This window comes from Panthera leo, chromosome A2 (genome assembly GCF_018350215.1).
Source record: "Panthera leo isolate Ple1 chromosome A2, P.leo_Ple1_pat1.1, whole genome shotgun sequence".
Classification (NCBI taxonomy): Eukaryota; Metazoa; Chordata; class Mammalia; order Carnivora; family Felidae; genus Panthera; species Panthera leo.
Genome location: NC_056680.1, coordinates 34514358 through 34540301, shown reverse-complemented (window position 1 = coordinate 34540301; position 25944 = coordinate 34514358). Strand labels below are relative to the sequence as shown.

The following is a 25944-nucleotide window of genomic DNA, read 5'->3' as shown; positions in this document are numbered from 1 at the left end:
GTGTTCAAAGCACAGAGGGTAGGAGTTCAATAGATGTTCATGGGCATTTAAACATACAAGTTTGATGTGAAAAGAGAAGTTCATGTTTAAAATTAATAACTATGTTTTCTTCATTATAGGCATTGGGTACTGTCTCTGTTCATCATGAGTTGATATTAATGACAGGGTTATAATGGCTCCTGAATTTGTGATGGTAGTATTTCTTAAAGTGTCCAACCTTCTGTTAGGTCATTCAGGACCAAATCCATGGATTTGAAACTAGGAAGGAGATTTTTCCTAGTCTTTATTCTTTTTCCCATAAGTGATAGGTCTGCACACCTAACTGATACTTGTAAGGGCAATGTCTAGAATTATAGTTGTGGTCTTTGAGGTAATGGTGGATGGTCTTTGTGCATGGTATAAAGGTGCTCTAAGGCTGTATTTCAGAAACCTGCTCCCATTTTCTCTTTTATCTACAGTTTGTGATGTCTCATACTCCCCACGGTGCCTGGATATTACGTTTGTTCTCTACTTTTCTTGGGTGTGTTACCTCCATTCTTCTATTCCTACTCAATTTCTGCCTCAGGGTAGGCTTATGTGGAGAGACTCTTAAATGCTGTGCAGGTACTGTGATGTTGAAAATACTCTGTTATCTATCCCAGAATGTGTTGCCTATGGTTACTCTGACTGGCTTGGACACAAGGCAGGTTGGCAATCTCCTTGATGGACCAGAGGAAAGGAAATGATATTGTTAAGGTGAATAACTGGGACAGAGACAGTGAGAGAAAGGGTTATTACTGTAGCATTGAACAAAGCCAGGGAAGACATGCACATACAGTAGTATGATTTGTGGCCTGACCCGCAGAGACCAAGAGCTGTGTCTCATTTATCAGGGCTCCCCTTCTTCCTGAACAATGGAACCCTGAGTTTCTTTATTTAATACTTTATTTTGAAATAATTTCAAATTATGAAGAATTTCAACGACCATGCAAACAGCTGCCAGATCACATTTACCTAGATTCCCCAACTGTTCACATTTGAGAGCAAGTCTACAGACCTGGTGATGCCTCATCCCCTAAACATTGTGGTGTGTATTTCCCAGGAAACAAGAAAACTCTCGCATCGTCATGATTCAACCCTCCAAGTCAGGAAACAATGTTGATGTACTCTTCATCATTGAGCCTGCAAAACCCATTTGGATTTCATCAGCTGTCCTTACAAGTGTCTGTTTTTCTGTCCTGAACCAGTATCCAAGTCAGGGACACACGTTGCATGTAGTTGTCATGAGTAGACTCCAGTTTCCTCTGTTCCAGAATATTTCCTTCATCTTTCCCTGTGTTTGAAGTCCTTTCTTGAAAGCATCTGGGGCTTTCCTTCTGTAGATTGTCTCTGAGACTGGGTCTGTCCTGCGACTCCTCATGGCCAGATTCAGGTCCTGCATTCTTGGTAAAAATGCTGTAACAGTGATGGTCAGCTGTTCACATTTGGTCACTTTAGGCATGACCTTAGGCACTTTAGTGCATGATGTGTCCCACCAGTGGTCAGGTTTGTGTTTGCCATGTCTCCACCTTAAATTTGACATTTTATCCTAGTAATTGATTAGAATTGTGTGGGGAGGTGTTCTGAGATGACACCAATATCATGTTCTTCATCTGACCTCTACTCCGTTAACCTTGACCTTCATGGATGTTGCCTCGATCAGTTACCTCTCTGATGGTTTGTCAATTGGTAAGTCTCATTTCTGTCATTTGTTCTGCATTTATAAGTTGGCGGTGTACTGAAGGAAGAGCTTTTCCTTCTCTGTGTATGTGTATGTGTGTGTGTATGTCATCAAAGACCTATGAGTTCCTGTTTTATTTAGTGCATTGTCATCCATTCCTAAATCTTTTTGACATGCTTCATCATTTCTCTGAGCATTTTCTTACTTTCTTTCCCAGAATGTCCTTGTTTCAACTTGTACTTCCCTGGTTCCAGCCCTCATACCAGCCATGTCTCTAAGAATCCATGGTTCCTTCTACTAGAGATGGTGTTTATAAACCAGGATCTGGGCATGTGGTTGTGCTCATTATTGTTGAGGTGTTATTATTTTTAGGCCATCTCAGGAGATAGTTGGATGTGTATACACACACACATGTGTATACATATACACACAGGTGTACATATAAATATATAAAATAACTGCACGCATTCTACTCTACGTGTACACATTTACTTATACATAAATATATCAAAAACCATTTCTTTGCATATGTTACAAAAACCGTATATTTATATCAGTACTTGTGATTTCAGTCCTAAATCTCAGAGTTCTTTTTAGCCTCCCACCTTTCCATGTTGGGAAATACTTTTTCCCCCATTCAGAAACCTGGCTCTCTTTATCCTCTTATATATGCACACTTATATTTTATTATATAGCTATTGCCTGAATCAGTTTACTATAACCTATCAATGTGACTGATTTCCCAATTGTGCTGTCTGCGCACCACACACACCCCAACCTCTTCAGTTTTGGGGTGCTGTCAGAGATGATATTGATGTGCATACGTGAGGCTCCTCCCTCCTTCCCTCAGTAACTATGTATTGGGCTCCAGCAGGCACGCTGCAAGTACCTTCCTGAGCCTTCCCCTTTGTCTCCTGAGCACCCCTTGTTCTCAGGTTCTAGGGCCTCCTCACTTTTTCACTAAGTGTATATGGCTGCATAAAGGAAAGAGTGCATTTCCCGGTCTTCCTACAGCTAGTTACAGACTTGTGATTTGGTTATGGCCGGTAGTAGCCAGTTTGACCTTGAAGTGGAAGTGATGTATTGAGGGACTGTGATGATTCTGGGATTAGTAAATATAGGATGAAGTTTCCAAAACCCATATGATGAATCCTAATGAATTATTAATTACGTGCATATATTTTTTAGTTGATGTGTTTGTAATGTTTAAGAGAAGTTGACATGTTACAGTAACAGGGTACAGATTGATTCTACTTTATATATTTAATTGTGTGATTGACATTTCTGTTGTAAATTTTATATGGAAAGATAAGGTTTTTGACAAAGATTATAAACAGGGATGTAATGCTTTCAAAGTTCACTCTTTTATTTTAACTTGGGAACTACTAGTCCAATTTATTATTAGGGAAGGTTTTTCTTGAGAGGTCAGACCATGGATGTGCTTAAGAAAAGAAAATGGATATATTTAGTTTGGAAATTCAGTTTAAAATGTTTAAGAAAAATTAAATTTGCAAATGATGCTGATTGCCGAGGAGGATTTTAGTGTGTCCAACTTGAGTTTTTAAATGAATGTTAAAATTTTAAACTGACAAGTAGAATGATACGAATTTCAAGTTGAACTCAAAGGCTTATGGGAAAAATGTATTTTTAAATATTTGTCACTTTACTAAACTAAATATTTTATTTAAAACAGTATGTGAGCTCTTCCTTGCAGCAAAGCACCCCTACCTCTCCCAAACACAGCGATTCAGTGAACACTCCTCTGCTGTGTTGTCTGTAATCACAAATCTGCAGTGGACAAGCAGTGCTGGTCGACCCTAATGCCAGGCTGGTCACCAAAGCAGATTGCTGGTGAGACTACCTGGGCTGGGAGGTTGAGGGAACTGTCAGCCCTCATCAAGCCCTGGGTGGCAAGATAACATTCACATACCCCTCCTGGTTGGCTTGGAAGGTGTAATAGAAAAAGCATTGGCCGGATGTCACACATCTCAAGTCACTTGTTGCCTTTTGAACTCTCGTGTTTTAACTATATGCTGGGGGCAATAATTTCTTTATTTAATGTTTACTTATTTTTGAGAGAGAGAGAGAGAGAGAGAATGAGCAGGAGAAGGGCAGAGAGAGAGGGGGACAGAGGATCTGAAGCAGGCTCTGCGCTGACAGCAGCGAGTCTGATATGGGGCTCGAACTCAAGAACTGCGAGATCATGACATGAGCCGAAGTCACAGCTCAACCAACTGAGCCACTCAGGCGCCCCTGATGACAGTAATTTCTAAATTATGGGATTGTTGAGAGGATTAGACATAACAGACATAAACTACCCAGTACCTTGCCTGTCCCTTAGTAGGGGCTCAAACAATAGTGGCATTTGTTAGAGGAAGATATGAAGGCTGATGGATTGTTTAGGGATTGTTTGGGAAGAAAAGAGAGGATTTAAGACATAAAGCCTACAGTAGTTCACATTCTTTGGTTATCTGCTACGTTGCCAGGCATTGTGTAAAGTCTATATGTAGATCACATCCTTGGATTCTCCCAATAACTTGTGAGTATTTACTATTGTTGTCTTCATTTTACAGGTGGAAAAAAATGGAGGTTTAGAGAGGTTGACTTTTAAATTTTTACACAGCTAAGTAGAATTGTTGAAACTGAATTTAGATCCAGGAACCCTAATGCTATACAGTAGACCCCAGACACTCTTGCACCCTCTGTTGGAGACACTCCTGTCTTTAGTTAACAGTAACACCGAGAAGGTAGGGGCCGGTATTGCCTTTGACTTCACAGAATTCCTCTGTGACTTTTGTACCCCATCAGTTTGGATTGCTTTCTTTTTTAACAGGCATAATAAAAGTATTGAGAGAATACACCAATGGAGGGGGCTTTGTTTTATTACAAGATAATCAGGTGTGTTAAGTCACAAAAACATTTGATTGTGTAGGTAGTAAAAGGAATTGTCCTTGAAGCTGTTAATCCTTGTGAACTACCAGGTGGGTGTAGCCTGTCCTAGCTCAAAATGGGAGGTTTTTGCTATTAATGCTTTTATTGGGCCATTATCTTTTTTCCATTTTAATTGGCAGCCAGTTATCCTGGAAGTCATCATCAGGAATTCTGGTCCAGTTTGAAAGTGGATAGTTTGCCTTCTCTTTGACCACTGTCACCTCCCTCTTTTCCCAACCTCTTTCACTCCCACAGTGTTGAATGGCTGAGGATAATGGACAGTCATCCTCAGGTGGTGTGGGTAGAGCTACAGCCCTGGCTGCATCCTGTGCTCGAATTTACACTCTGTCATCTTAGACAAGGGACTGACTTTGAGTTTCAGTGTCCTGATCTCTAGGAATAGTATCACCTGCAGAGCAGGGGGCTTATGTGAAGATTAAATGAGATGTGCCGTATTAAGTCCTTTGAACAGTTCTTGGGACAAAGTCATTGCTGAATATGAAGTATCTTTAAAACACATAACGACAGCCCCAACTGCCATAGTAACAGTATTAAGAATCGTGAGGACACTGGAGGACGCATAGCCCTGTATCCCAGTGCCACTGTACGAAACACCAGACAACCCAGCATCTAGCTTTCTTCCCAGCTCACTTACCCTCGTCTGCAGGCTGCCGCAGGACTGGAGTGGTCCCAGCCTCGGTGTTGGGGGAGGGAGGCCTGTGCTGGTACAAGCCTCAGCGTGCCAATGAGGCCTGAAGTTGAGCAGCTCCAGATGGAGTCGAGTGACGCCTTCTCTGCCAGGAAACGTGGTGGACAGCCAGGGCCATTCGTGCCAGGCAACAGCCGTAGATATATCAAAAGGGAGACAGGCGAAAAGTAAGGGAACATGAAGACCTTGGGACTAAACAAATGTTACAAACATAAACAAAAACATGGTGTATGTCTGTGGCAGGCAAATGCTATCTAGGATCCAGGGATAGTTATTTTACGTACAAAATGGTGGTGCCTCTCGGTGGTGGCAGGGCAGTGCCAAATGTCTATTGAGTTTGGGCTGCTCTTGAAGGCATCTGACCTTTTGTTTTCGCTTTTGTTTTGTTTTATTTTGTTTTTGAAGAGAGAATGGGAGCAGAGGATCTGAATTGAGCTTTGTGCTGATAGCAGCGAGCCCAATATGGGGCTCGAACCCATGAACTGTGAGATCATGACACGAGCTGAAATCAGTCGGACACTCAACTGACTGAGCCACCCACGTGCCTCTTTTTAAAATTTTATTGGAGAGAGAGAGAGAGAGAGAGCGAGCTGGGGGTAGAGAGAGAAAATCCTAGGCAGGCTCCACTCTCAGTGCAGATCCCCACTTGGGGCTCTATCCCTCCACCCTAGAATCATGACCTAAGGCAAAATCAAGAGTTGGACACTCAACTGTCTAAGCCACTCAAGTGCCCTCATCTGACCTTTTTGAATTAATATGATCTTGTATGTTCTCATTAACCATGAGCACATTTTATTTATCTTGTCTGAATGATTGGAAACAATACAAGACCTAGGTATCGGAATGTGTTCTTAATACTTACAAAAGTCAGTAGCAGTAGATTTATTGTTTATTATGAAAATTGTTTTGCCCAGTGGACAGCATATTTATCATTATGATATCACATGCCATGAACTTGGTATTTATAAGAGGTAAGTGTAATTAAAAGCCAATACAAGTAAGGATGCTACGAGTAAGTTTAAGCCAGGCATTGTATTGTGTTAAATATTTTACATAATTTACATGCAGCTTTTTCTTAATTTATCCTTCATATAGCAACTCTGTGAGGTAAGTGCTAATTTTATCAGCGTTATCTCACAGATGAGAAAATTGAGGCTCTCTTCTGTAGTCAAGGCCACTCAGCTGGCTAGTAAGGGGCAAAGCCTGAGTTCTGATCCAAAACTTCTGACCCATGAACTTATCTACTGTACTCTAATCACCTCCAGTGTGTTGTCTTCGTTAGGAGGGGCTTGAGAGGGATGGTACATTTATGTACATAGACGCTAGAGGATTTAAGGATTCTGCCTGTACCTCTTAGAATGTTGGTGCTGGAGGGCATCTCCAGAGGGCGCCACACCCTCTTTAGTCACCCTTCAGGATCCTGGCACTTGAGGCACAGTGACTAGTCCTGAGTCTCAGCGGGATGAATCTTCCATTACTTGCCTGGACCAGATGCAGCTAATTCTGGCAAGCAGAGATACGTGTGGCCCCCAGGCCCGCAATGCTGTGACTGTCTTTGTGCCAGAGCGTCAGCTGCAGCGTTGAGAAGTGGCAGTGTTTACCCCAGCCTCCACCGTGAGTCAATCCTCCCATGGAGTGAAGTGGTGTGGTAAGGCCAGTATAGCTGAATGGCAGTGTTCTGTGTACATCTTAGGCACTGAGAAAATCTAATGCATAGTAAGCTCATTTCAGAAATAGCTGTTATTATATGTGGGACTTAAGAAACAAAACAGATGAACATAGAGGAAGGGAAGGAAAAATAAAGATGAAACAGAGAGGCAAACCCTAAGAGACTCTCAACCATAGAGAACAAACAGTTGCAGGAGGGGTGTTGGGTCGGGGGATGGGCTAAATGGATGATGGGCATTGAGGAGGGCACTTGTTGGGATGAGTACTGAGTATTATATGTAAGTGATGAATCACTGGGTTCTTCTCCTGAAACCAATACTACATTATATGTTAACTAACTTGAATTTAAATTAAAACTTAAAAAATAGCTTTTATTTTCTCCTATTTATAGAAATCCTACATGTTCCCTGTAGCAGATTTGTAGTCAAAAAGAAGAAAAAGTTAACCATAATCCTCCCCTCTAGTCAGAGTTAATACCTTGGTATATTTTATTCCCAATCTCTCCTCAGTATATATGTTGTATTTAATGTTATAAATTTTGGGTTAGAGCACGCTTCTTCCCCTACCCTGGCCTCATCTGACAGTAATACCGTTACTGTGCTTACCAGGTCAAACAAACATTTTTTTTTATCTGAAAATAGTTTTTTCTCTGATTATAAATGACATAAGAACTCGTTGTAAGATGGGGCACCTGGGTGGCTCAGTGGGTTGAGCATCTGCCTCTTGGTTTCGGCTCAGGTCATGATCTCACGGTTTGTGGGTTTGGGCCCCAAGATGGGCTCCACACTTTCTCTCTCTCTCTCAAAATAAATAAATAACCTTAAAAAAATAAAGAAAGAAGTAAAAATCATTTTAACTTTAACCCATATAGATAACCTTTTGATGATGTGGGGTTTTTATCATTTCAGATTTTTAGGCATTTATATCTGTATTTTCTAAAGTTTCCAAAAGGGTAATGTACTCTAGTTTGTGACACAGGTATGTTTTGTCTTTTAATCTTCTCAATACTTTCCGGTAGTTTTCCTTCAAATACATTGCAGGCTTATCAAAAGTCTGGAGTCCCATGATGTTAAGCTTTAGGCAAGTGACGTTGATATTGGCAGTACAGAAAAACTTTGGCTTAGAGATTGTCATTTTCATCACTCCATCACTTAAGCACCAGACCAAGGCTCCAAGCATCATCCTGGCTTTTCAGGTGTAGGTATCCCTGGAGAATTCCCTCCTTTCAAAATGGAATAGCCACACCAAGATACCAGCACCGGTGTGGGGCAAGGAAACACCTTTGGTGCAGCTATTATGGGTAGTTTTCTCTGAGCTTATAAAACATCACTGTTGTAAAAATTCACGTAATAATATAGTTGTTTTCAAAAAGCTATATATGTTCATGGTTAAAAAGAAAACCCCTTTGAAACCAGCACTTTGCATATCACTCAATTAGGAACGTTTCAAACGAGGTTCTGATTTGGAGGTGGTAGTAGGAGGAGGTGATTCCTTTTTTACACAGCCGTGACTAGTCGCAGATCTGTTGGGTGTCTACAATAGGCCAGGCATTGACCTTTGTGCTGAGGTGTATGAATTCAGTATTTTTACTGTGATTAGTTAGCAAAGTCTTAAGAGACTTAAGATCTCCATTGTCAGTGTGCTTCTATTTAGATATTTTGTCCTAAAGACACTCTTGTAATATGTTTTCAGCAGTAGTAATGTATTTCTTGATTGGAATTTGAATCATATAGATATATGCATTTGTCAAAATTTACTGAATGGTGCACTTCAGATTTGGACATTTCACTTCATGTATATTTTCTGTCTGCAAAAAGAACCATAAACAAATATCAAACTTTAGCTATTGACACGCGTGCTGAAGAGTTTAAGGGTAACTGTACTAAAGTCTGCAACTTTCAAGCGCAGGTAAAAGATAAGGTGGCTCTGATGATGGAGAGATGTGTGATAAAGCAAATGTAGTGAGATGTGAGCAGTTAAGGAATCCAAGTGGTCAGTATGTGGATGTTTACTTCTTGGTGTTAAAATATTTTATGTGATAGGAGATTGTCATAATAAAATGTTTGGGGGGCAAACCCAGTAACGAGGCTGTATCTGAAGGGGTTAAAGCACAGTCTCTAGAATTATCTTTCTGGCTTAAAATTCTGACTGCTTCTTGCTACCTGCGTGACTCCCATCTAACGAAACCTCAGTTGGATTATGTGTTGAATAGGGATAATGAGTACACTTAGCACAAATCTCATTCCATGGTAAGCTCCTAACAACTACTATGGTTATGATTTCACAGATTAAAGGAAGTGATGATTATAAATGAATGACCATAGGCTGAGGTCGCACTGTGTGCCACCATATGCTGAGGGCCCACTATGTGCCACTCTCATTTGGCCATTTTCAGGAGAATGAGGCAGTTGCATTCTGCATCGTGCTGTGTGTGTTCTTCAGTGGAAACTTCCACACAAGTGGAGGTGTGAGGAATGTGATTAGCAAAACTGAGAGTGGCTTCATTCGGTTTGACAGAACGCTTCCCTGGCTCTGTTGCTCCTCCTTGGCCTGGCATCTCCTTTAAACTAGAAGGCGTTTCAGAGAAGTGGCATCTGCTCTGTTAGACACTGTGGCATTTCTGAGTCGATATTAATTTAGTTCATCGTAAAAATTACTCCCTTTGTGTGAGGCTAGGCCATCTAGTATTTGGGGGCTTAGCCTGTTTTCGCTCTAAGGACCTGTGTCCTGGGAAATTCTTCTAAGGTGTCAGGATCTCCCTCCCTTCCCAGAGTCGAATCATATTTATGCATTATGACAGCCTGTTCCAACCTGGTGCTGGGAGGCCCCGAGAAAGGGTCAGGAACCTGGAAGAGGCTGCAGCTGGGTCTAAATACACAGCAGTAGGGGGATGGGAGGAGAAAATTTCGGATAGTTCTGTGGATGTGCTGTTTACTGCTGGATGTCTGATATTGTGCTGCTCTGAAGTCGGGTGGAAAACAGTAAAAAAAACTATGGTGTTGAGGTTAAGTGTGGGATATAGAACAAATATTGGCCACATTCTGAGAGAAGAATGAGCTGTTAGTGGGTAGGAGGAGTAGACTTGGATGCTAGCTTTCCAGCTGCAGTGATGAAATGTCAATCTTCCGAGTAGATGTCTTGGAATGACTGGGATTTCCAAGGGTATCTTCATACTGGACTGCTTGATTCGTCAAGTATGAAGCAGGACTCAATTTCTCTGCTTCATTGATACCATTGGAAAACTACTTAGAACATGCCAGAATTTTCTTTGAGTTTTACCAGATATGGATGCTAGCTCTTGGGTATTTTTCTGTGTTGTTGTGGGTGTTACAATTCCAAAGTCAACTCCAAACGTCTTATTATTTTTCCCCAGGAGTAAAATGAATAGCAGCTTATTAATTTGTTAATTTCCTATTTGTGACACTTGGCCTGGCTCCCTCTGCTATGAATTCTTGGTGAAAACAGGCATTTGTTTATAAAGATGGAGAAAGTCCTATCCAAAGAGACTGTTTTAGCTTGAATGTTTCAGAAATAATCAGAAAAGAAGACAGTCCAAGAACATAGATCTAGGTTTTGTGATTTATGAGGTCTGGCATAGGACAGGTTAATATATCAAGCACTCCAATTCACAGGGATTTAAGGTTATAAGTCCTTATTGGGGAGTGGTTCTGAGGAGGAGGTGATAGGAGGTGGAATTTGAAGTCATTGCTGATCTCTCTGACTGAACGGATGGACCTGTTCAGGACGAAGTCAGTTACCTCAGATACAGTTGAGCATGCGCTTGAGGAACTTGGACATATTCACAAGGAATAGGGGGACAAAAGGAGGAAGAGAAAAGGATGGAGGAATAAAGGAAGGAAACCAAAGAAAGCTCTCATAAAAGGAAACAGTATTTCTCAGGCCTTCACAATCCTTGCAAGTCAGCCCGATATGAACCCTTCCCAGTTCCTGGAAACTGCGTGCTTTCACCCTCCAGGATGCAACCTAAACTCTTCTTTGTGTTTAACATTCAAGCAATAGACTGAGATTTCAGGCACAATGAATGGATCCAGACAGGCAATAAAAGAGCAAGACGCTGCAATTTAAAACTCAATGCAGTTTGAAAGCGACATAACAAACTATTCTGGACCTCAGTAGACGTGTGTGTCGTGGGCAAGGGGTTCTGAGGCCCTCCATCTCTCTTGACGTGTGTCATTCCTGGCTTCTGTTCAACTCCAGTGTGTCATAAACCACTTTACCACTCCACCGTGGGAAGGAAAAACCTTCTGGGTTCCTTCTTATGGCAGCACCACTGAGCCGTTGTTCAGAATTCTGTGACTACAGTACTTGGATTGTAAGTCTGGAATATGTGTTTATTTGCAGGTGGGAAGGGGTGGACATATCCTTTATTATTGCTGCTGTTAACGGCTCAGTTTGAATCTCACTGACCCCTTGGGAGCTTTCATAGGATCCCTGTTTGAGAGTTAGCTTACCTGCTTCAGGTTTTGTTTTTTTGTTTTTTTTTTTAAGACCTCTGTGATAAAATTATGGGAGATCTTAAAAGCAGTTAGGGCAAAATAAATTTAACAAAGGCCATAAATGTGTTTTTCTGTTTATTTTCTGTTCTTGAATATAGGGAAATAAACTTTAATATGGACAGATTTTTCTGAAGATCCGAAATAACAAATGTGAGTGACCTACAGTGCTGAATGTTGGCATGCTTTACTGGTTTGTTTGAGGCGGTGCTATAATGATTTCTAATTTAAATAGATAACCAAGAAGCCAAACAAATACAGACAGAAAAGCAAAGTAGCCTTTGTCTGTTGTGGATGCCTTTAGGTCTTCTCTTCCCAGCCTTGTCTGTCTGGAAAACAAGTCTCTTCCTTGTGACATCGATCAGCCCTCCTTTATGGCTCTTCTGTTCTCTCCTGCCTCGCTCAATGTGGCACCATTTCCCCTGCTCACTACGCTGCGTTCTTAACATTTATTACAGTGTTAATATTTTTCAGTAATTGTTTGTTTGTATCTCTTCTGTCCAGGAAGTTTTAAGTTGCTGAAGGCGTGGACTCTGACTTTTTTTTTAAATCTTTGAATTCCCACAGAGTAGGTGCTCAGTAGCTGTTTAAAACGGGCAGGACATTTTCCTGCCACTGTCATTTTTCTTGCATGACACTTTAGGGGGTCATGTTGTTAGATGTTGAGCCGTGTTTTCTGAAGATGTCTCCTGGAGGCCTCTGCAAATATGACATCCCTGCCCCATATGATAAAGTTATAAAGGCTGATACAGAAAGGAACATTGAAATATTCAAGACAAGCTACTGTGGACAACTTCCTGTGTTTATCTCACATTTTAAACTCTTTTTATTTATTTTTAGTACAACATGTGATAATTGGGGAAAAAAATGTAAATCAGTACTGAAAAGATGTAATGCTCCCCCCATGATGCCACTGCTTGCCCCTTCAGATAACCTCAGTTAACAGTTCAGTTATTATGTTCACTTAGACTTCATTATGAGTATATAACTAGTCACAAATGTGAGTATTCATTTTTTTAAAATATTAATCATTAAGGTCTGTTTAGAGTGTATAGTGTATGTGGGCTTATTCCCAAGTTCACACATAAAAATATATTTAGTCATTGTCAATGGACCTATAGTATAGTATTGTTTCATTATGTGGCTATATAAAATTTATTTTTCTAATCCCAAAAGTCCACATGGTGATAGTTTGGTTGTCGTCAAGTGTTTCAATATTCTAATTACACTGCAGTGAAAAATCCTTCTTTCTGTAGTGGATTTTCACAGAAGTGGGATTGCTCTACCCACAAATTTTCTGTGAGCCCTGGGTAGGTGGGCCTCCTAATTGAGAACGTTGCAGATGCTTTTTAACCATGACTTTTTCCGTGACTTTTTCCAGAGCATGGAACCAGGTACCCAGTGATCTGCATTGGGCTCAGAGGTCTGAGAAGGATTTTGAGTGCACTCCCCGATTAGGAAATCAGATACATTAGGCCTGCCTAGAGAAAGGGTCCCTTGGGAGCAGAGCTTGTTAGAGAGTGGAGGGGCTCCACTTCTATGAGATGATCTTTGTGAGGAAAGGAGGTGACCGGGCAGTGTAGAAGGCCCAGACATCACAGGTTTAGGGTGTGGCGGTGCCTGACTGCACCATTCTCCCCCAGAGAGAGTGTGCGTCAGGAATAGAGACTGCCCTGCCAAGGGAAAAGCTGGGTCACTAGGGGCTCAGCTGCTCAACTTGAGCGTTCACGGGAAGGTGAAAGATCCTCCTTGATGGTAGCCGGGGGAGAAACCTAGAGGAACTGGCTGTGGTGTGACCACGGGGTGCAGAATGACAGCAGACAGCAGAGCAGAATCCAGACAGCAGCACATGGCACCTTTCACCAAATGGAAGGCTCCCCGGAGAAATCTATGTACCCAGACAAAATAGAAGACAGCCTTTCTAATCAAGAAAGTTGGAGATCTCAGAATGCTAGTTATATTTCTGTGAAATATTTCTGTAAATACAGGTGTAGGTGGGCAATGTGTATGGTACATTTTAAATTCCATAGTCCTTCCTGTTGCTTCTGAAAGTAAAACCTTCATTTTATTATATCAGTTTATATTTATATCATTTCTCAGTATTACCATCTTTCCCCCTCCTCTTGTTCATCGCTGGTTAAAGATCCACAAGAGGTTTGTTTTTTGTCTATATTCAAAGGTAGCTTCCAGGTGTCTGCTGCTGCAAGAGGGGGTCTCTAACCCTGGGGTTCTCAAGCCACCCCAAGAAGTTTAGAGGTGTTAATTCTGTATTTGCAACACTTGGGGTCTCTTCCTCTTGTTACTACCATCTGTGGTAATTATTACTGTGTAAGCCTGATTAAGCTAGAACTACATTTCCCAGAATCCCCTTCTGTATAATTCCTGGTTAGAGTGGGCTAAATGAGAAGTTTGCACAGAATTTGGAATGTAGCCATTACGCTGTGATGGACAGATGGACAGCTGTAGAAATGCTGGCAAGGTGGTCCCGCTCATCCTTGCTCTTATCTGTTCATACCCATCCTCTGACCCTGCTGATGAACATTGACCCAGACCTGTCATGAGGCCTGTATCCACCCTACAGCTCCTGGGTGTGCTTTCTTTCACTGGTGACCCCTGTGATCTCTAGCCCTCACTTTCAGACCTTTTCTTTCTCAGCATCTCCCCCAATTTTGTCAGCTTTTTGTTCCTGTGATAAATCCCTTATTCATAACTCATAGTGGTTCTGCTTCCCTAATTGAACCCTGACTGAACACATCTTTGCTTTGAAAATCAGAAAGAAGATGATTTCTTTATTTTATTTTATTTTATTTTATTTTATTTTATTTTATTTTATTTTATTTTATTTTATTTTAAGTAATCTCTACATCAAACTTGGGGCTCAGACTCATGACTCCATGAGTCATGTGCTCCACAGACTGAGCCAGCCAGCTGCCCCAAAAATGGTTTCTGATACCTAGTTTTCCTTTATCCTTCTTTCACTTCAAGTCCATCACACAATACTGTAGAAATGCTATTGGGGTTCATAAATGCTTTTAATCTTCTGTGGCTGTTTTCAAGATCTGTTGAAGTTGCAGATGTTATACACAAATCTTTATTATCAATGTATATTATAAATTTGTCCTGTAATCTGTACAAAACACAGTATAGATTTCATCTGGAAATTTCTTCTTCTGAAGAAACTGTTTTTTTCCTAAAAAGTTGTCATTTTTTTTCCAGGTAGCTTCATTTGCAGGAGATCTGTTTCATGTCCTCTGGTTGCAATCTTATAATGTTAGAGATTCTTTGATAACACAGGTGTCTAAATAAATGTGGTCTTTTTGTCATCAATGTTAGGAGGTTCTGCCCTAAAGGTTTCTTACAGAAATATATATCTTTTAATTTGATAGGCAAAATGTAAGATTGTTTTAGTAGTCTTAAGCTATAGAAATAGTAAGATATCACAACTGAATTGAGCCTTTCTGAAGTAATTTTTATCTAGCTTTAAAAATTTTATCACCAACAAAGTCTGTGTCAATCATTATGAAAATAATTAATAATATCAGTGACAAGATCAGAAGAGTAGACTAGTTTATCATTAGAGATTTTAATGAAAACTATAATGTAATAAATATACAATATTTTTTAAGTTTGGCAATCTGAAAATACAATGTCAAACTTTAAGAATTTGTATAGGAACTAAAATTAAAATTATTCACTTGAAAGCAAAAGTGTGTTATGATATAATTATCTCCTTTATAATCAACAATCTGTTCCAAATGGCAGTATCATGCCCCTACACTATCCAGATGAAGGAAGTACTTTAGATAAAGTGGAATTAATTGACTACTGTGTTTGATAGGAACTTAAGGATTTAAAACTTACATAAAAGCTTTATCAGTAAAGGATTTCTTAATGTAAAATAATGTCTCCCTAAACAGCTTCCTAATTTGTATCACAAAACCCTTGTCCTAGAGATGGCTCTAGTTCCATCTTTTACTTTAAAAGTGACTATTTCAGGTGTGTGTAATTTGAATCTTCTTGGGTAGCAGTCTGGTGGGGAGCCAAGTATCTGTAATCCTAATTCAATCAATGGATGTGACCAGTGATGAAATAGTTTATTCTGACGTCTTTCATGTTTGAAATTTTCTGTTCCAGTACTGGGCAAGCCCACATCAGACATGTTGAAAGGTGAAATAATTGTTTTAGTTTCAGAGATGACATTGGGCATATGGAAAGAGTCATTGCAATATTGTCTCATTCCCAGTGACCTAATTACAACTTGAGGAAATAGGACTCCATCTACAACAGCTATTATAATAATCGAAGATAGGTAATTCTCCAATTTTAGGTTTGGGTTCTGGGGTCATAATGAAGTCACAGAAGTTAACTCATTTTCTTTGGGAAATTGGCACTTAGGCACTTATCACCCTATAATTGTATGTCCTTTATAAAGGTTCCTCTTTCTGTAATATCTTTCAGCTCTTTTCATGCATCACCTTCCTCCTTCTTCTTGCCTTCCAGTAATAGGTCAATTTGAAATACATTGTAACTTTCTCAATTAAGAATCCTATCAAACCTCATGAAAGGTGATCACCGTGCTGGAAATTATGCCATGCAATTGTGCTGAAAACTGGATATTCCAATTTTGCTCCAGTCAGTGAACCATGGAAATCACAGTTCCCCCAAGAAAGCCAATGTTATTGACTTGAAATAGATGGTTACCTTAGTAGTTTCCAGGTATATACTGCTGCATTTGCATTTAGGAAGCTATTATATATTTTGTTAATGTTTATGTATTTTTGGGAAAGAAGGACACAGAGAAGGAGACAGAGAATCCCAAGCAGACTCCACCCTGTCAGGGCAGAGCCCCGTGCCTGAGCTCCGAGCTGCCACTGACAAACCCCATGAAATCATGACCTGAGCCGAAATCAAGAGTGGACGCTCAACTGACTGAGCCACCCACATGCCCCGGAAGCTGTTATATTTTTGAAGAGAGCAAGGTTGAATTCACTAAACTATTTTAAATAGATAGCTGAAAATAACATTCTTACTGATATTCCTGATAAACATTTTCACACATATACTAGGTCCTTTTGCATTATGGTTCTGAACTGTTTCTTATAAGCACTCTTTTGCATAAATGTATTTTCAGAATGCTGCCTCTAAAAAGCACAGTGAACCAGTTTTACAAAGCTTGTCTAATTGAAAACATTTCTTATTTATTCTCTTTAGGTTATGCTTTTCTTAATGAATTTAATTTTTTTCTTTGTATATTTAATAATGCTTCTAAGAATGTTTGTTTTCCAGCATAGGACCATAAAAATTGGCATAAAACTTTGTTATTGTAATTAGAATGAAACTTGTCATAAGAAATGAAAGGAAAATATTTGAAAAAGTATTATTTTAATGTGGCTAATAGAGTCAAACAAGACCATGGTGTGGGGTTTTTTTGAGGGGGGGTGCTTTCTAAATGGCTATAAATATTGTTCTCATAAGAGATTTGGTAGTTGAGAATCTTACATATTTATAAGCTTGTCAAATATGTCACAGTGCTTTTTCTCCTAAAATATATATAAATCATAGTAAACTGGTTTCCATCTAACCAAGAGGAATCCTAGTCATGAGCACTGTTCATTATCAGAAACTAACCAGAAAGGGAACAAAATAAAGTGAATGCATTGCACATTTACGCTGCTGCATATAAGAGTAGTAGTTAAGGACAAGGAGTTTGGAGTTATACATACCTGGAATTTTCCACCTCGGAGTCCAGTACTATGGTTATCAGTACAGAAGTGTAATCTGTTTCCATACAAAAGCTATTAGAGTAGATGTTATTTCTCCCTCCATCTCTTTTTTTAGCTTGTTACCCCTAAAGTATGGTTAAATCATCTTATGGCAGACAAACATTGGATTTCATGTCTGAGATATTCTTCTGTAATTTTGCTTGGGATTAGGAGAGTAACGTGAAAACCCAAAAGCAATCCAAAAATGTGTATATTTGGCGAAATCAGATTTATTTTAAATAGAATGGAAACAGTGACTGTGTGAATCAGCTTGGTTAATACTGGATGAGAAGAATAGCTACTGTTCAGTAGGATTTGGCTGCTTAATTTTCTCCCCTCCAAATAAATAACTAAATTAAATTACTTCACGTGAGTTGCAGTCAAGATGAGACAAACTTGCTTTCTTTTAGGCTATTGATGCCCTATACTTATTTAACATCTGAGATCTAATAAGAAGAGATGATTTTAGTGAGCTTATTTTCGGCCTGGGGTGTAAGTTGCAGGAGACATACCTAGATGGGATACAGTTTTTTCCTTTGTCTTTTGCCATTTGTCCCAGTATGGCTTCACAGTGCCCAAAATGGTTGTTTGGTCTACCAGCTTGGTGGCATGGAATCCTTTGACACGTGGTCAAATGGTGACACATGTAATTGACAACCACTTCATTGAGGCTACAACTGTTTCTTTGTCTTGATGGTTCATGCCTAAGGCTGATTTAATTAAGCATATCTAGTGCCAATTAACGATGCCCAATTAGGTATTCTGTCTGGCTTTCAAGTGTTGCTGCTGGAGATCTAGAGAAAAGCATCTCTTTCTTCTGGATGACAAGCATGTGAAAATTGATAATGGCAATGGAATGCTGGTTATCCTTTTTAAATAATTTGAAGGGATCACAATTAAAAATTTGAGTAGACCGTATTTTTTCTATTTGATGGCTCCAAAAGAGAAATAGGAAATGTCTTCCTATATACCTTTATTTTTTTGGTTAATTGCTAAAAATAATTAGCGATGATAGTTACCATATTTTGACTTCTTTTTAATGTGCCAGGCATTGAGATAAGCACTTTACCTACTATATTTCACTTACTCTTCACATCATCCTAACACTATAGATTATTATAGCCATTTTACTGACAAGCATGTCACTTTTCCCTTTCTGAGCCTCAGTCTCCTCCGGTCTACAAAGAAAGTGATAGGCAGAGTGAGAGATTTTAGGTCTGTTTAACTCCACAGTCCGCGCTCTTACTGCTGTTCTTAGGCTCAATAGCCAAGATACGAAATACATTCGTTTTACTTGGTTTCTTTCCTGGTGAGTTTCTGGTAATGAGTTGTCATCCCAACTTGCTCTTTACTCAGGTTGATGTGAGCCAGTTTATCCTAAGACATGGGTTTGACTGATGTTGTGATGGTTCATATCTAGGGCAGCAACAGGTGTAGGAGGACATCGAGGGCAGCAGAGAAGGAGCCATGCTTGCTTCTGGGAGAAGGTGAAGCCTGGTTTTCTGAGTGTTAAGAAAATTTAGGGGAAGGGAAGACCAACGAATAAAGACCAAGAACTTTCATAATCTGACTACCTCAGCTGGAGTAGCTGTCTTACCCAGTGCTGTCATAATGTCAAATCTTGTAGCTCCTTGTTGCGTTCATGACAAAACCCTCTGTGGCTCCTTCTCTTTGAACCTTTGTCTGCTTGTCTTGAGTAAGAAGAACAATAATAGAAATCACTGAAACAGCCAACGCTTACAGAGCCCTCCACCTTCCATGAATGGTGGCTGCCACCAGCAAACTTATTATTATTATTATTCGCCCACATCTGCCCGAGTGGAAATAATCCTTTTGATTCTTTAGAAGATAGAAAGGTATTAAAATGAACTAAATGGTCATGGCAGTAGCCTTTCATTAATCATATGAGTTTCAGGCTCTTGGGATAAAGTATTTACATGTATTGTCTAATTCTTAAACCAATCCTCATCATTTTTTACAGTTGGGTAAACGGAGTCTCAGAGACATTTAGTAACTTGCCAGGTGTCGTCACCTGGATGAGGGACAGAGTCCTGATGGAAACCCAGTCTGCAGATTCTAAACCTGGTGTGTTAAACCAGAAGGCTATTAGAGCCTTATAGAAGATTGACTTAGTTTTCTGATGTTAGACAAAGAGGAACGACAAACAGAGGGTGCCAGCTGTGGCTGAAGATGTGTACTATTTGGTTTATGAAACATGTTTGATTTGAGGCCTGTTTGTTTTTTCCTTTTGTGGTTGGGGAGGGCAGTGTCCCTCTTTGCTCAAGACCTTATTTCTGTCACTGGGCTGCTTCATGCATTCAGCTTTCAAGCCAGGCGCATGAAGATGTTTGAAGTTTATGACTCAGGTCTCAAAGGTCAACAACAGGCAGTACCTGCCCCCCCCCCCCCCGCCCCTGTTCCTTGAGTATGTCGAGAAACAAAAATTCCACAGCCACCTTCCTCCAGGATGTTTTGTTACCCTGCCACCATTTCAGAAATATTGCTTGCTTTCAGGTTCAATCCATTTCCTCCTCCCTTATCCAGTCCCATCACTATATAGAACAACTGCTCAGAAATCTGGTGGTTTCCAAGAATACAGTTATTAACTGCTCTCTTTGCATCTTGTCTTAAACGTCTCCCCTATGTAATCCAGTCTTCCCTTCGACATCTCAGCCGGCTGACAGGTAGTTAGTTCTTCTGACTGGCAGATTGGTGCCTCAGCCACATGGGAGTGTCATTACACAGTAAAATTAATACCTCCAGCCTGGATTTATTTAGCATCTTCTGACACTCAAAAGAGCAGGGGAACACATGCCTTGCTTTCTCTTGGGATGGTTGAGTATTAGATTAAACTGGTAGGAAATATTTTAATGCCCTCGATAAAGACTTTGTATTTAGGTGCATTGATGTTTTTTTTTCTGGACGTTTTTTATGCCTTTATTTTCAAAGTTGGTTTAATAGAGCTTTTACAAACACTTTTGGAAATTAGGTGCATTTCCACGTTCCTTGTTGCTCAAAAACAAAACAACAACAACAGAAAAACCCACTACTGACTCTGGGTTTTCTTTTTCAGATGCAAAAGAAATTGTTTTGAAAGCCCAGATCTTAGCTGGAGGAAGAGGAAAAGGTGTCTTCAGTAGCGGTTTGAAAGGAGGCGTTCATTTAACAAAAGAGTAAGTCTGGAGGTGTTACTTCTCTGTCTTTTGGCTAAGTATTAATGGAAGATCTTACTCATGATTGAAGGGAGCATTGAGAAAAATGGTTGGAATGGGGTGGGAGCAGAAGGTAGCAAGTAGAGGAAATGAATTATAGGTAGAGGAGGGCTCTGGCAATGCTCCAGTGTTCTTTCTCCCATAAAAGGATTTTTTCCTCACTAATTGGTAAAAAACCTGACACTCCGTCTGCCCTCAGTCAGTGATCCATCATAAATGTTGAAAATGATAACACAAAATAAATGCTGCCGCCATATTGTCACTTGCCTATTCTGGAGCCTGCAAGTGGCTCCCCATTACCAGTGGCTTCACTTGTCCCTCCTGTCTGACAGTCTGAACCTTCCCTTATCATGGCCTGTCTCTTGTGTCTGCCAGCACTGCTCCTGTGCCTCTCTTCCGTCACATACCTTTTCATTATTTACTTTGAATCATACCCTCTCCCTTATGCCCTCATTGGCCAATACTTCTCACATTACTCAAGTCAAGTTTTTGTTATTCAGCTCTTATCTAAATCTGTTGTGCATTTCAGTATTGTCTTTCTACTGTGATTGTAACTTATTTTGGGGAGAGAGGATAGCAGAGGGAAGCAAGAATCTCCCCTTTCCCTTCCCTTCCCTTCCCTTCCCTTCCTCTCTTCCTCATTCCCTTTCTTCCTTCCTTCTTCCTTCCCTTTTTTCAATCTTCCTTCCTTCCTTCCTTCCCTCCCTCCCTCATATATATTGCTCTCAATGAGCCTCTGGTACCTTGCTAGGTACCTAGTACATAGCAGAAAGCCTTGTGGACTCTGTGAGGGTGGAGCTGGACCCTGTGCAGTGTGGACATGAGGACATAACATGCACTCTGCTTTAAAATAATTTTCACCGTAGACAATGTTTTTGTTTTTTCTCTTTCCCTTTTCCTTCACTCCTAGCCCTCAAGTTGTAGGCCAGCTGGCTAAACAGATGATTGGCTATAATCTAGCAACAAAACAAACTCCAAAAGAAGGTGTGAAAGTTAACAAGGTAATATGAATGCTTTTGGTCATTTTCTGTGTCTGTGTTACAAGAAAAGAAAATCACATTTCATTTTTGACAGTCTGATGAAGCAGTGCACTTTGGCCATGTGCCATTTTGTTTTTTAAACTTCTTATAATCTCTTTAGGTTGTGGTATGACTTTGAGGAGAAATAAAAAGGGTTCTGTGATAGTGTGAGTGTTTATCATCATCAGCATTTAGTAAACGTAGGTGCGGGTGAGTGATCAAAACAACTGCTTTGCCTTTCAGAACATTCTGTTTAAAGCTGGAAAGGGCTTCGTACTCAGCTCTTCCTGCTGATAGCTCTTCCTGCTCAGTGCAGGACATTCTCTGTTCCTCCACAACCCCATTTCATTATGTATCAGAGTTACCTGTAATGTTGTTTTTCTAAGTGTCGCTATACCTTACTTTGAGTTTAGTAGCGTTTAAAGCCATGTTATCCCTGGAATTATGGAGTATTAGTGGTCCTTTGGGGTTCTGAAGTGTATATAGGCTGCACATCATACACACCTGCAGAACTTAGAGCCCTGTGTGAAGTGGCCTGCCTCAGGCATAAAATTGGGGTGGCGCAGTCGAGGCCAGAACCTAAGTCTCCTCCTGTCATTTTGTTTGCTGTACGCTCCTCATCAATGGAAGCACCAGAACTCGCTACCTGATTTGCAGGACCCAGTGCCAAAACAAATGCGGGGACCCTCGCTCAAATTTCAAGTCACTTACAACAAATAATACACCAAGAGACCAAGAGGAGGACCCTTCTGAGTTTCGGCCCCTATAAGTTTGACTATAAGGACAAACCCCAGCCCTGGCAGGCATAGATCGTTAAAAGGCCCTGTCATAATGGTGCAAGGGGGCCCAGCATTTTGGGGAGCAGATTAGATAAGGTTAAAAATATATCCAGGTTCTGCCAGTGTGTTATGCCTAGAGAACCTGAGGTAGTACATTCTGTTTTTAATTTTCAGGGTGAGTTGTGTGGAAAGTTGTTAACATGACCAAAAAAAAAAAAAAAAAATCGCTGGGTGGTTTACTTAGCGTACCATGACAGGGTCTATCTTGGTCCCAAAGAGGGAGATGGAAATCCTGGTGGTCCTTAGCTCTTTCACTCTGAGAACATAAAGCTTTTATAAATGTTAGGAAAGCATATTGACGAAACTGGTTATGCTGTTTTCCCTTTACCCCCACTTCTCACAGTTAAGAACTATTTAAAACTCAAAAGTGTTTTGTTTTGATTTTTGTTTGGCCCAACACAGTACTTGTATTTGCCTTTTAAATCTGATTATGAGCCTGTGCCTTTGTTAACTTCTTCAAAATTTGTCCATAGAGGACATGATAAGTATTTTTTTGTTTGTAGGAATTCGTTGTTTTATATGAATATATTTCTTTTTAGATTATAGTTTGTGATACTTTTTAAAAGCATGTAAAAAATACCTAAAGCAGATTTGCACTGTGTGGTAATGCATAAAATTAGTTTGTAGATAGGTTTTGAAAGACTGAAGATAAGTGCATTCCTGTACATTGAGTCATTGCTAGGAAACATCTAGAATGATTTACTTTTAAGTAGTGTTTTTTTTTTCCCTGATTGTAAAAGTGATTCACACACATAAAAACTTCCAGTAGTACAGAAATATAGAAATTAGAAAATAAAAGTTTCTTGGATTCTCACCACAGTGAAATATCATTTCTGTCCTTTTTCTGTATAAAATGTATGTTACCCCATTTCTATAATAATATTATATGTGGTTTTAAGGAACATGCATTTTTTTTTACATATGAATATCTTGGACATCAGTAGAAGTCCCCCAGAAACTTTTATTTCTAAGTTTAATTGAGAAGCTGTTTAAACACACATACGTACATTTATACACATTGGATATTTTTTTCTAAGTCTGTGCCAATGCATTTTAGGTGTGTTCCCTAGAATAATAATAGGGGAGGTGAGACTGCACTCCTCATTATGTTCTTCACGATTCAGTACCAGCAAAGCTTACTGCTGTGTAGCAAGCAAAGTTCAGAAACCGAATATATTTTTAATGTTATCTAATCATGGTCCTGTTGCGAATAGTTTGTGCACTGGTACTCATCCACAGTTTCAACAGCACCATATTAAAAACAAAAACAAAAACAAACCAACCAGCCAGGTTCAGTGGTCCAGTAGGGCAAAGTAAGTGAAAAAGCTTTCTTTCCTGGGGGACTCCACGAAAAGGCTGTGCTGATGATACTGTTTTTGTCAGTCACAGATGAAGTCACATTATTGAGACGTGTCTAACTGAGTTCCTGGTGGGATGAGAGTGTTTGTGGAATTCACTGGGAATGTTTTCTTAAAGAGTGATACTTTATTTACACCAAGCAGAGGCCAGTTCAGACAGCAGCTGGTCTCTCACAAATAGAAATTTGATGGAACGTACAGAACATCTGTCAACATTTTAGAAGATTAAGAATAGGACTCTTGAATGACACGTCTCCTAAAAAGTTAGAATATTGTGTTGCTTCTCAGAATAACTACTGAAAATCATTAAATCTTGTTCTCTAGACTAGCTCTTATTAGATAGAAAGTGAACTTGAAAACAGAATGCTTCTATGAAAATCTTAACACCACGTGCCAAGAAGTATTTCCTACATAGTCATGAGTTACCATTTATGATAAAAGAGTCAGTATGATGCCTCTTATCAGGCATTTTATTTTTAACCAGTGATAAATTCCACAAGTGTTTGAAAAGAAGAAATTTTGAGTTCATTTCTTTATAGCATTTTAGGTCGTCATGTTTATCCCATTTCATGTGACTTAAAAATTTGTGGTTTTATGACATCTGGGTAATTAGCAAGAAATGCTGTTTTATCTGTGACTTTCTTTTGTGAAACCTATTAGTGGACTACTTTTAGGAAAAGCAATGTAAATGCTTTCATTATTTTCACTTCTAGTACTAATGATGAATATTCTTTTCTTTCCTTCTTTTGTTCTTTCTTTCTTTCTTTCTTTCTTTTTTAACCATCCAAGGCATCTTTTACCATTTTTATTTGGAGTGTCATTTGGTACAGTTTCTCTCTCTAAGGCAATTTGATAGTACTTAACATCTTAAATATGAAGAGTCTAAAACCTAGCCATCTTTTTTCTAGGTACCTTATTATAGGGATATGAAAACAAATGAGTGAAGATATACACACAAAAATAAGCACTCAAGTGGCATTTGAGAAAAATTGAAGTCCACGTAAATGTCTGTCAGTAGGGATATGGTCAAATAAATACTGACATATAAGTACCATCTACTCACAATGAAGAGAGAGAATGTTGGAAAGATTTCCAAGCTGTAATATTAATATTAAAAACAAGAAGAAAGAAAAGCATTCAAGCACGTATAATATGCTTCCATGCGCACTACGGTAATGCTTGTAGATGTATAGGAAAGAGAGAAGTCAGCAGTGATTTTTCCTGGTAGGCCTGCTGCACACAGCTGTTGTGGTTGTGTACTGAGCAAGACAGCCAGCCGAAACAGTGAGAACAGAATGAAACCCTTCCATCCCACTTGTCTCTTGCCCAAGCACAGTCCTTACATACACTGGACCATATCCTCCCAAAGGTGCTACTTTATCTGATGATCACAAACGTTTCATATGGGCTCCTGATCACCCTAACTGCTGAGGCCCGAGTGCTGTATATGTGCAGCTGGGGGCTGCTTTCACTGTGTCATTTATATACGTCTAGTACCTTTTGCGTTATTTTTGAACACGCAAATAGTATATTTGTAATTTAAAAGGAAGCATAAATTGAATTAGCAATACACTTGATCAATGAGATAGAGGCATATATACATATAAAGCATCAGATGTACTGTAAAAGAATCCTTTCTTGGGCAGCAAACTTGGTTTTCCACTAGTGTAATCTGAGAAAAATCAATGTGGTAATATGTATGTACTGTTAATGTCTCAAATTAAAATAACAACTGCTTCCCTGGAGTTTTTCTTAAGTGTCAGGGTTTCTCAAGGAAGAAGAAGAAAAAAAAAAAAAAAGATTAAAGTGGGAAAGTTCCTTGAGGCAAACCAAATACCTGTCACTTTAGCAAGTTAGCAGGATCAATTAAGGAGGTGAAAATGGGCATTCTGTACCATGAAAGCAGAACTCTCAAATCTCTGGGAGGTAACTCAGTGGGTTTGAAGAGCCTAAAATGAAGCTGTTTGATTTGTGTAGCAAGTTTATATAGATTTCCAAGTGGGAATGAGCTTGATGCTGAATTAATTTGACTTTCCCACTAATGTGGTAGGTGATGGTTGCTGAAGCCTTGGACATTTCCAGAGAAACCTACTTGGCCATTCTGATGGACCGGTCCTGCAATGGCCCCGTGCTGGTGGGCAGCCCTCAGGGGGGCGTTGACATCGAAGAGGTGGCCGCTTCGAATCCAGAGCTTATTTTTAAGGTATGTTTGTATTCCTGACTATGCTGTGTT

General features: G+C 39.7%; 1 protein-coding gene across 5 annotated transcripts in view; it reads left to right on the top strand.

The window, feature by feature from the left end:
• The window catches only part of SUCLG2 (succinate-CoA ligase GDP-forming subunit beta), a 330084-nt gene that overhangs the window by 110666 nt on the left and 193474 nt on the right, over window positions 1–25944 (top strand). For all 5 annotated transcript variants that reach the window (XM_042929928.1, XM_042929931.1, XM_042929932.1 and 2 more), the window contains exons 5-7: window positions 20357–20456; window positions 21406–21496; window positions 25762–25914. In XM_042929928.1, coding sequence (XP_042785862.1) covers window positions 20357–20456; window positions 21406–21496; window positions 25762–25914 — 344 coding nt within the window. The remainder of the gene's footprint in view (window positions 1–20356; window positions 20457–21405; window positions 21497–25761; window positions 25915–25944) is intronic.